The 11891-nt window shown below is 41.2% G+C and overlaps 2 protein-coding genes across 2 annotated transcripts; both read left to right on the forward strand.

Annotated features, from left to right (window-relative positions):
* The first annotated feature begins 6252 nt into the window (after positions 1-6252).
* On the forward strand, positions 6253-9315 carry LOC116143130 (protein trichome birefringence-like 12). The gene is made up of 4 exons (XM_031428544.1): positions 6253-6919; positions 7970-8107; positions 8306-8555; positions 8827-9315. The coding sequence occupies exons 1-4, from the start codon at positions 6348-6350 to the stop codon at positions 9106-9108; spliced, it is 1242 nt and encodes a 413-aa protein (XP_031284404.1). The 5' UTR covers positions 6253-6347; the 3' UTR covers positions 9109-9315.
* Positions 9316-10206: 891 nt separating this feature from the next.
* Positions 10207-10668, forward strand: LOC116143148. Its single transcript, XM_031428564.1, has one exon. It carries the CDS (start codon positions 10207-10209, stop codon positions 10666-10668), a length of 462 nt encoding a protein of 153 aa, XP_031284424.1.
* Positions 10669-11891: the final 1223 nt, after the last annotated feature.

Raw genomic sequence — 11891 nt, forward strand, 5'->3', positions numbered from 1 at the left:
CTGTAGACATTAATCGCTGTTGCGCTCATTTCTTTGGAAAATCGCAACCCGGCGAGCAGGGCTTCATACTCGGCCTCATTGTTGGTCACCTTAAACCCGAATCGGAGAATACCATGAATTCGAGCCCCCTCGGGGCTTACAAGGAGAAGACCCACATCGTCTCTTTTCCTGTTTGATGACCCGTCGACGTAGAGGTTCCAGGTCGACAGGTTCTGAATACTTTCCTGCATGACTTCGCTAGGCTGTTGCTCGCTTGAGAGATAGGAAAATTCTGAGATGAAGTCAGCAACGGCTTGCCCCTTAATAGTCGACCTAGGCTTGTACTTCAGGTCAAACTAGCTTAATTCCATGGCCCATTTGAGCAGTTTACCCGAGGCTTTTGGTTTCTGGAGGACCTGCCTAAAGGGGTAATTAGTCATTATGTGGATCGTGTGGGCGTGGAAGTAAGGTCGCAGCTTTCTGGATGCGATCAGCAAGGCAAAGGCTTATCGCTACATTTCCGGATACCGCATCTCGGCATCTGACAAACACTTGCTCGCATAGTACACTGGCCATTGCGCCTTTTCCTCTTCCCGTACTAGAGCTGCACTGACCGCGAACTGAGAGACGGACAGGTAGATGAGCAGGATTTCAAGTGGAAGAGGCTTAGAGAGGAGAGATGGCTTCCCGAGGTGTTCTTTTATACTCTGGAACGCCTGTTCGCATTCGGGAGTCCATTCGAATTTCTTGTTGGCCTTCAGAACATTGAAAAATGGTAAGCAGCGATCTGTTAGTCTCGATATGAAGTGACTAAGTGCCGCTATTCGCCCATTTAAACACATGACCTGCTTTTTGCTGGTCGGGCTCTCCATATCGAGCAGAGCTTGGATCTTCTCGGGGTTTATTTCTATCCCTCGCTGATTAACCATATACCCCAGAAACTTTCTTGACGATACCCCGAACGAACACTTGAGAGGGTTCAGCTTCATTCTGTACAGTCAGAGGATGTCAAATATCTCAGCGAGATGTGCAATGTGTTCTGAGGCGACCTGGGATTTGACCAGCATGTCATCCACATAGACCTCTATTGTCTTTCTGATATGGTCAGAGAACATTCGGTTAACCAGCCGCTGGTAGGTTGTGCTAGCATTCTTGAGGCCGAAAGGCATAACTTTGTAATAGTACAGCCCCCGGTCCGTAATGAAGGACGTTATGCTCCTCGTTTGGCCCATACATCGGGATTTGATTGTATCCCGAGTATGCATCCATGAAGCTTAGCAACTCATGCCCCGAGGTGGCATCAACGAGCTAGTCGATTCTCGGCAGAGGGAAGCTGTCTTTCAGGCAAGCCTTGTTGAGGTTGCTGAAGTCAACGCAGGTCCGCCACTTGCCGTTTGGCTTCTTTACTAGGACCGGGTTGGCGACCCAAGTCGGGTAGAGTGCCTCTCAGATGGACCCATTCTGGAGGAGGTTTTCCACTTTTGACTTTAATGCAGCATACTGCTCCGGATCCATTGCTCTTCTTTTCTGACGAACCAGTTTGGCCTCACAGTCGATGTTTAATGCATGGCAAGTGATGTCCAAGCTGATCCCGACCATATCTGCATGCGACTAGGCAAACACATCGATATTCTCAACCAGGAAGCTTATCAGTTCGGAAACGAGCTGAGGGTTGAAACAGCTTCCAATCCTTAACACTCGGCTTAGCTCTTTTGGATCAACCGAAATCTCGGACAGATCCTCAACCGGGCCGCTGAGAGGGATTTCCTGGATTCGCGGATCTATGTTATCCTCCGCTGGACTAGGCTGTGGCTCGATCCGGCTGATCGCCATAGCCTGGCAAGGCACACATCGCGAAATGCCCTTTCCCTTGCCTGCCATCGGCACCGCTTTTATGTAGCATTCACGAGATGCGCTTTGCGATCCGCTCACTTTCCCTATCCCCGTTGGAGTGGGGAACTTAATCTTGAGGTGATATATGGAAGTGACTGCCTTGAAGCTTCTCAACAGAGGTCACCCCAAGATTCCATTGAAGGCCGATGGGCAATCCACGACCAAAAATTTGGTAACCCTAGTCACCTCATCGTAGTCGCCGAGCGTGATTGGTAGCTGAATCGTTCCTTTGCGGATCAGGTGGTCCCCTGTAAAACCGTAAAGAGGTATCAAGGCGGGCTTCAGGTCGGCCTCGTCTAGGTTCATTCTTTCGAAAGCGGTCTTGAACAGGATGTTCACAGCGCTTCCGTTGTCCACAAGCATTCTGCAGACATTATGGCACCCTATCAAGGGCGTGATCACCAGGGCGTCCTCGTGAGGATGGTGCAAGCGAGCTACTTCCTTTTCGTAGAAGGTGATTGGCTCCTCTTTTCGAGCCTTTTGCGGTCGTTGCAAAGTGTTCATTACCCTGATCGGGTCGTGATATGCTTCGCGAGCATACCTTTCCTGCGCACCTCGCGTGTTTCCCGTGAGGTGCGGGCCTCCGAAGATTATGTTAACACCACTGTATCCACTGCGATCACGACGCTTTTTCTTTTGCTCCCCTTGGTTCCCTTTTGGAACAGAGTCATCAATATACTCCTTGAAGTGCCCTTTCTTGATAAGCTCTTCGATTGCCTGCTTTAGAGCTCGGCATTCATCAGTGTGATGCCCGTTATCCCGATGGAAACGGTAGTACTTTTTGCTGTTCCTAGCCGTAGCAGGGGTTTTCATGGGTTCCGGCTCACCGAGCAGGCTGGCCTCCTCGGATTTGTCAAGGATTGTAGATATGGACACGTTCAGCGGAGTGTATTGAGCTCTGTCCTGGTCGCAACGAGGAACAGGAGCATAGGACTTTTTGTGTTCGTAGCGGGGTTTCTTCCCTTTTCGCTGATCATCAATGTCTCCTTTGCGATCAGCTCTCCTATTTTCTCCCCGACCAGACATACCGCTTGAAGTGCCGTGATCGCGACGGCGAAGTGCCGCCAATGAATTCTCTATTCGGAGATATTTTTCTGCAAGGTTGTAAAATCTGGTGAGGGAAACATCGTCCTCAGCCTGCAGTTCTTTCCACAGGTCGGTTTGCGGGCGAACTCCAGCTATTATAAGTGTTCGGATGGACTCTTCAGGGGCATGAGCCACCTTGTTGAGTTCCCTGTGGAAACGGTCGATGTAGGATTGTAGGGATTTGTCTCTTTCTTGCCTTACGTTGCTAAGATAGCTCAAAGGCATCAAAAACTTCCAATTTGCTTGGAAATGCTGCAGGAACGTCGTGCTCATCTGAGGCCACGAATTGATCGATCCCGCTGGGAGCGACCTTAACCACCGCTTGGCATGAGAAACAGCGGCATTTTGCAAGATCCGATACTTGGTAGAGCTCCATCAGGTCGTTGAACTCATACAAATGATCTTGCGGGTCATGGTTCCCATCAAACGGTCGCATGTCGGGCATTCTGAACCCTGGTAGGAGTGGAGCAGCTAGCACTTCAGGAGAAAAGGGGGATGCAGAGGCGACCTGGGCCTGTTCGTTTTGTTGCTCTCTTAGCCTGTCCAGAGCTCGCTGTAGCTCCTCAATTTGTGGTAACGGAGCCAATTGGGGATTGCTTTCACCCATGCGAGTCTGGCCTTCGCGATTACGGTTCAGGAAAGTCTGGAGGTCGGACTCCTCTTCGCCTCAGCCAGCATTTCCGGCCGCTCTCGACACATGCTGACTAGAGGCGTGTGAAGGCGATGGATTGTGCAGGGCATTTTCATGACCCTCGCAGTGGTACGAACCGCCCCGCGAGGTGTGGGGACCACCCGCATGATAGTGATCAGGATCGTTCTGCTGGCGGTGATAGGAATCGTCGCGCCCGGCACTTTTGCTTGGGTTCACCTGCGATGTGGCATGGGACAGCTGGGGATTCACTTTTTCGCCGAGTCTCAGCTTTGCCGGCACCCTGCTTGGGGCACGGTTTGTGTTCGCTGGTCCTTGGGAGCCCGTAGGCTTGTTTTTTGCCACTTGCTTGCCCTTACGTCTACGTGCTGCAGTGCTCGCAGCGTAGGCTATTTCCCTTTGTCGCGCTTTCGCGCGACCTGCAGGCATTTCTGGCAGTTGCACCGCCCCAGCTGTTGTAGATGATATGCCTTGGTCCAAACGGTCCAGCCTCTGGTTGACCGTCTAGAGAGTATTGTCGAACCTCTCCAGGTAGCTTCTGATGGCGGGGTCAAGCTGCGAAGCTGTCGGGATATCCACCGCAGCATTTTGTGAAACTGGAAGTATCCTGGAAGGGGTATCCCCCTGGGTTAGAGGAACTCCCTCAACGCGCTAGTTGGCTTGCTCAGGTTCAGATTGGCGGGCCATTTGTTGCTGTAGAACCGGTAGGTTGAAGATTCTCCTGATGAAGGATGAACACTAAATCAGGCCCTCCTTCTAGCGCCAAACTGTTGATGCGTGATTTTAACACCAACTAATCGACACGTGCACAACGTTGACTGGTCAAGAGACACACGTGATTATGGATAGAAATGTGAAATAAATGCAATGAGAGCTTTTTAAAGTGGTTCGGATGCTAAGGTAGCAAATCCTACGTCCACTGATTTGTATTAGTATTGTGGGTCAGGTCGCATGGCGGACTGACTTACAAATGATTGGGAAAAATAAATACAAAGTTTACAAGAGAGAGAGAGCTAGTTCCGAGTGTGAAAATAGCCCAATCCCCTTAATGAAGGGGTCTTCCTCCTTTTGTAACAAGATGAATGCAAGTAATCATCATTAAATCCTTAGGTTTGTGTGAATGTCAGGCCATAATCCGGCTTTACGTCACATTGCCCACTTCCAAAGCTGATTTCACGCGATTTGGAGTAGGAAAATGGACACGTGGGAGCCCCATAGCGTTTGGCAGGCCTGACGTGCGCTTACCTTCTGACGGGAGCAGGTCACACTTCATCACGTGATTTCCCACGTTAGCCCTTGATTTCCCAGGCATAACATGCACATTCACATCACAAGTGTTTTCTTTTAAATAAAAAAATAATAATAATAATAATAACTAGCTTAGAAATTCCGTAATGGTGCAAACCAATTGAAAGTTAGAAACAAACATCATAAATTAAACCACTCATTTCATCTTTGAGTATTCTAAATAAAATTTGGGTTTATGACATAGAAAAAGAAATAGAAAGTTTATATTAATAGCAAAATATTGATTTTAGATGGGTTGCCTACAAATTGTACTTTTGAGTCTTATTTAGTAATTTTCATAAAGGATAAAACTGTAAATAATTCAGAAGATAGTAATTTGGGTAAACTAGCCAAGAATGTTAAGGTTTTCGCTAAAATAGTTAAGGGTTTGGATAAATATAGCAACTTTAGACTTTGAATTAAAATAATTAAATTTAGCACTAAACTGTCAATAAATAAACATAATCTAAACTATTTTAATAATGGTTCATCTAATAATGTACATAATTATTAAGAAGGCTAATTTTAAAAGTATCCTCGAATTTTCGTAAATTATCCTACAAATTTTACATTTGGGTATTCATAAAAAATCACTCTTAAAAATATTAAAATTAATTAAGAACTAACAATGACTCATTTTTTAATAGACTAGTATGAAATGTGATGAATTATATTTTAACAAATTTGAGAGAATTTCTATGTGAATCATGTTGTTGTATAAAGTACAAACCACCACAAAAATACTACTTTTATAACTCAATCTCACAATCTTCTCTTACAACCTTAACACGACAGCAAAATTGACATTATCACGTCAATTAATGACTTTAACTAAACTTGAACGGTCGTTCTTTAGAAATGAATTATCATTCCTTAGGAACAAATTGTTGTTCATTCATAAGGAATGATTGTTTCATTCATAAGAAATAGTTGTTCCTTCATAAGAAACAATAATTTCTTATGAATGAATGGTTGTTCAAAACAACTATTCCTTATGAAGTTGTTCATCCTTAAAAAACAATCATTTGTGTTTAGTCAAAGTCATTTAGTTTCTTGAGTGTAGTGTGAACTGATGTAATAGTTGTCAACTTAACTGCCATGTTGGGGTTATAAGATTAGGTTATGGGCGTAGTATTACACAAACCACTATTAGTATGACACATCAATCTTTTATAACAAATGAAATGACATTAGGGGTATTTTGACTAATTTTTGAAATCTCATTGGTAATTTAGATACACCTAAATTTAGTATGCATTTGTAATTTTTAAAATATCGAGGGTGTGAAAAACCTCGCGCCGGCTAATTTTAAAGCCCTTATTAACTTGTCGTATGAAGTATAAACAAGCCCCTCATTTCAGAAGCGAGAAAAAACAGAACACCGAAAATTGCTCAGACAAGAAATGGCTCAACATTGTCAAATGTTAAGAGATTTTTGCTGATTGATTCTCAGATGTTGGTAAAAATGTCATCGAATCTCCCCTCCACTCTCTTCCATTGCCTCGTTTTCATCTCAATCATTCTCCTTTACCTCTACTCTTCACTCCTCTCACCACCCTCTTCTAAACCGCCACCTCCTCCACCGCCATCCCTTGCGACCGACAAAAAAGTCTCTTCCAATTCCACCCCTTGCAATCTTTTCAAGGGCAAGTGGATCCTCCAGAACCCCAACAGCCAGCGGCCCTTGTACGATGAAACTTGCCCTTTTCACAGAAACGCCTGGAACTGCTTCAAGAACCAGAGGGCCCACATGGGAATGATCAATGCGCGGCAATGGGTGCCCGAACAATGTGTTATGAACCGGATCGACCCGGAGAGGTTTCTAGGTCTCATGAGGAATAAGAATATTGGGTTTATTGGTGACTCTTTGAATGAGAATTTTATTGTGTCGTTTTTGTGTGTACTTCGGACGGCGGATGATGGCGCCCGGAAATGGAAGACAAAAAGGGCCTGGAGAGGAGGTTATTTTCCTAAATATAATGTTACTGTTGCATATCATCGAGCTGTTTTGCTTGCAAGATACAGGTAATGTTCAAGCTTTTTTTTATTTTTTTGTTGTTTTTATCTTTAAAGGGTATTCATTATTTTGATTGAATTTTGATTTAAATTGCTATGGTTTAATTTTGTAATTTAATAATGTGATAATGTAATTGCGGATGTTAAAGTGTTTGGTTTCATTTCCGGGGGCCTATCAAAATGCCATGAGTTTCCTTCCAAAAAGTCTAAGGGTTTCGCAGAGGCCCAGTATCAAACTTAAATTTGCTAAGCAGGTTAGGGAATTTTTGTAGAAAGAGAAGAGAGATCTAATGGCTAGATTTAAGCATATATGGGAAAAAAATTTAATGGAATTTTGTGATATGCCATGGACGCCCTTATGTGATCAATTAAGGATCGAGAATTAAGCTTTTGTTGTGTTAGTGATCTTTAGGTTTTGATGGAAAGGTGTCAAACTTGCATTTTAGACGACAGGGGAAGTACCGAAGAATTGGTGCTGATATTTGGAGAAAGATTGATGTTTATGTTGATTGTTCCCTGGTGAAATTAATGATGTTGTAATATGTGAATTCATTGATAATGGTCTTTGATTGGAAGAGTTTTCTTCCTGAGAATAGATGTTCTAGTTTTGATTGTGGGAATCTTGAAACAATATCCAACATTTCGATTCAATATGATTCTTTGTTTTTTTTGGCAGCCCAAAAGCTGTATGCATAGGGCCCTGAAGGGATGGTTCGATAATTGATATTAGAAAAGCGTGTATCTTATTCTAGAAATCAGTAATGCATCTTCTAAATTATGCACTTGTTCAGATCACTTGTCTTGGGATTTGTAGATTTTATTTCATTAGCCTGATCTTCATTCTTGTTTCTGGTATAACAATATGCTATCATCTAATGTAACTAATTCATGTTCTTACTGCTGATTTTTTTTGGAGTGTGTGAAACAATCTTTCTGACGTTTAGACTGTTGCTTCTTATAAAAACTTGTCTAAAGTGTTATAATGTGTCAATTTGAATTGCATTGATCTGATGGACTTTGATATGACAACCTCACATACTGATAACTGATCAAATAAAGGTGGCAGCCAAAACAGTCTGAGGACGGTGATCAAGATGGATTGAAAGGAATATATCGGGTAGATGTTGATACCCCTGCAGTTGAATGGACCAACGTCACCGACTTCTATGATGTCCTTGTTTTCAACACTGGCCATTGGTAACTTTCTTTCCTTTTATTGATCACTTGACTAATATCCTTTATTTCTTGTAATTTGATATTTGTATTTGTTTTGAAATAGACTTGTAAATGTTGATTGTTATTTAGAAGTGGGCCTTTATCTCATAACACTAGGCTCAAGGGTATGTTGCTTTTTTATTTTAATCATGCAATAAATAATATGGTATCCTCGTCTAGGTGGGGTTATGATAAATTCCCGAAGGAGAAACCACTTGTCTTTTACCGTGAGGGGAAACCGATAAATCCCCCTCTTGAGATGTCAGATGGATTCAAGGTTGTTCTTGAGAATATGGTCTCATACATACAAAAGGAAGTTCCTAGCAAGACACTCAAGTTCTGGCGTTTGCAATCACCAAGGCATTTTTATGGTGGCGAGTGGAATCGAAACGGTAGTTGCTTGCTTGATAAGCCCCTCGAGGAAGACCAGGTATAAATTGATTATGAGACTGCACATATGACAACTTTTAAGGATCTGTATTATGACTGAATGTGTTGAACCATGCCAAAATCAAGTTTTGTGATTTTTGAAAGTTTGTTAATATTTCATTGACCTTTGCTATGATAAATAAATAAATAAATAAATAAAGGTCTAGAATCTGAACAATGCTTGAAGTTGAAACATGATCTTGCATTTTTTTTAAAACTCCACAAATTTTAGAACCTTCTTTTTAGAGGACTAGTTACTTATACCTAGACAGCTTGACTTGTGGTTCGATCCCAGCAACAATGGAGTGAATAAAGAGGCAAGGCAACTTAATCGTGTGATTCAAGAAGCGTTGCAAAGCACGGATATTGAAGTACTTGATCTGACTCATTTGAGTGAGTTCAGAGCAGATGCTCATCCAGCGGTTTGGTTAGGAAAGAAGGATGCTGTGGCAATCTGGGGACAGGACTGCATGCATTGGTGCTTACCTGGTGTCCCTGACACATGGGTTGATATATTATCAGAAAGGATCCGTAATAGACTGGAAACACGGTGATGAAGAGTCAAAAATATACCGGCAAGTTGTTATATAATTTAACAGATATGTCTGGAAATGCTGTGCTGCCTCTTACCATGCGTGTCGAAGAAACGAAGTAGAGAAACTTGGTACCGGAGCACATTAGCTAACACTGCAGTTCAACCTGGTGCTATGAATGAGAATAGAATCTTCAGATGGAAGCAGCTTTCTGTTTTCTTTATTTAAGTATTTGAGTTTTATAACCATTGCCAGGTAACTCCAAATATTTTGCAAATTGTAACAAATATAGCGATATGTTGGACCTTACATAAAGTACTGATTTTTTGGAAGGTGGTTGGAACTTGGAAAACACTGCAGGATTGAACCATCCTTTCACCAATTCTTTTATGATTTAACCTTTGAAATATATTTGATGATTATTTTTTATCCTCTGAACAGATATGAAATTAGAATTCATGTCCATTCTTAATATATTGTTGGAAGCTGAACTTGTGACAAATACTTGTTCTATAAAAACAAGCCAACCTTAAATTTATAGTGGATCTCAAACAAATGATTTGGCTAGATGGGCCTTCTGTACAAGTATATTTCCAGTACCCAATGCTGCAAACTTCTATACTTAATGCTTATCGTAGAAATGTGCTAATTTGCCTGCTAAAATCACTTAGTTATATATTGGAAGCAACAATAATTTAATGGAACAATTATTCAATATAATTAGATCATGGGCTGATTATCATACAGAGAAGAGCACAATATTTTTTTCATGTTTATAAATTAAAAGGAAAATTTCATCTCATGTATGATGTATGAATCTTTAATTCTGTAAGTCTTTGTAAATATATTAATTTCATGAGCATCCTATCATAATAATGAGAAAATATTACTTATAGCATATACAAACAATCGATGTCATGTTAGCAAATGTTTTAGAAAAAAATAAAAATAAAAATCAATGATCTTTTTAACTGTTAAACTCCAAACCCTAACTAATACAATTGACAAGTCTTTCCCTCTCTTGTTGTTTCATACAACTTCAATCTTCTTATCAGCATCAAAACTTCAATTTTCCCAAAAAAAAAAGAACTAACAAACCCATTTCTCCAAGACCTTAAAATGGCTCTAAGAATCAATTTTTTGCCCCCAAACACCATCCCAAAGTCTCAAAACTTCCAGCCCCAATTGGCCAAACCCAAAATCCAGATGCTATGCACCAAGAACAACCTCAGTGATGCGGAGCTGGCATCAGATTTGGCAACAGAAGTGGCAAAGATGAACACCCATTTGGTACAAAAAGAAGAAGCCATGAAGAAAAGCAAAGAATTGCTGTTCACTGAGTTTTGCCAGTACTTGGGTCTGAAAGAAGAGGATGCGAGGAAGAAATGGAGGAAAATTAAGGAAGAGGAGAAGTGGGATTTGGTTGAAGGGTTTGTTAGTGAATGGAGTGTGAATTTTCATCCTTTATCTGCAAGGTCGGTGAAGGAACTGCTTCAAGAGTATTTGCATCAAGTTGAAGAAAAGCCATTTACAAGTTCTGGTAATGTTTTTAAGAGAATTTTAGGGTTTTCAGAAGATTAGGGTTTGGAGAGTATTATATTTTATATGAGGATTAATGAGTTTACAATTGGATTGATGTCATGTCAACTATTCTATCTAATAATAATAATTACATTACTGAATTTGTGATACGATCATGTTGCAGCTTTTGTTTTTGTCTCTGTCTTCCTGATAAAAGATTACCAATGTTTTAATAACTGGTCGATGGGTTGAATCGATGACGTCATTCAGCATGAAAATTAAAAAAATAAATAAATAAACCCTTCCTTCCGCATCTACTTCACCCTTCTTTCCTTCAGCACTCATTCTTTCTCTCACACACACAAAAACACAAATACAAGAGAGCTTCGAACTCTTCATCATCTTCAATCACATTAATCAATTTCTTTGATGAAATCTACAAATCGATTAATCAAATCTCTTCCACCAAATCCACAAATTAGTCAATCAGTTTCTTCAATCAAACCCACAAATCGATTACCCCAAATCAATTTCTTCATCGTTCTTAACACCCAAAACACAAATAGATTTCTTCAATCAAACCGAAGATGTATTGATTGAACACTTAGATACCATCTATCAATTCCACAACCAACAAAAAAAAAATATTAACGTTGGGTAGGCTGCAGAGATCTGACTAGCCAGAGAGTGCAGGCGACTGGCCAGAATTGGTCGCAGCAAGGCCCTCCGCCGGCTGACTAGCTTTGGCCGCCGAAACACCTTTACTGATGAGGGCCAAAGAAAGAAGATAGACAAGAGGAGGAGAGAAGAAGAGAGAGGAGGGAAAGACGAAAGAATGATGCAAGAAGAAGATTGAGATGAGATTGACCGCGAAATGAGATTTGAAGGATGCGAATGAGATTGAATGCGAAATGAAGATTGAAAGAATGNCAATACTATCCCTAAAATCCTATCCAAAATACTAAACCAAACGCACCCTACATTACTGAATTTGTGATATGATCATGTTGCAGTTTTTGTTTTTGTCTCTCTCTTCCTGATAAAAAATTACCAATGTTTTAATAACTGGTCGATGGGTTGAATCGATGACGTCATTCAGCATAAAAATTAAAAAAATAAATAAATAAACCCTTCCTTCCACATCTACTTCGCCCATCATTTCTTTCCTTCGAACTCTTCATCATCTTCAATCACATTAATCAATTTCTTTGATGAAATCCACAAATCGATCAATCAAATCTCTTCCACAAAATCCACAAATTAATCAATCAGTTTCTTCAATC

The sequence above is a fragment of the Pistacia vera genome, unplaced genomic scaffold (genome assembly GCF_008641045.1).
Source record: "Pistacia vera cultivar Batoury unplaced genomic scaffold, PisVer_v2 Contig426, whole genome shotgun sequence".
Lineage (NCBI taxonomy): Eukaryota > Viridiplantae > Streptophyta > Magnoliopsida > Sapindales > Anacardiaceae > Pistacia > Pistacia vera.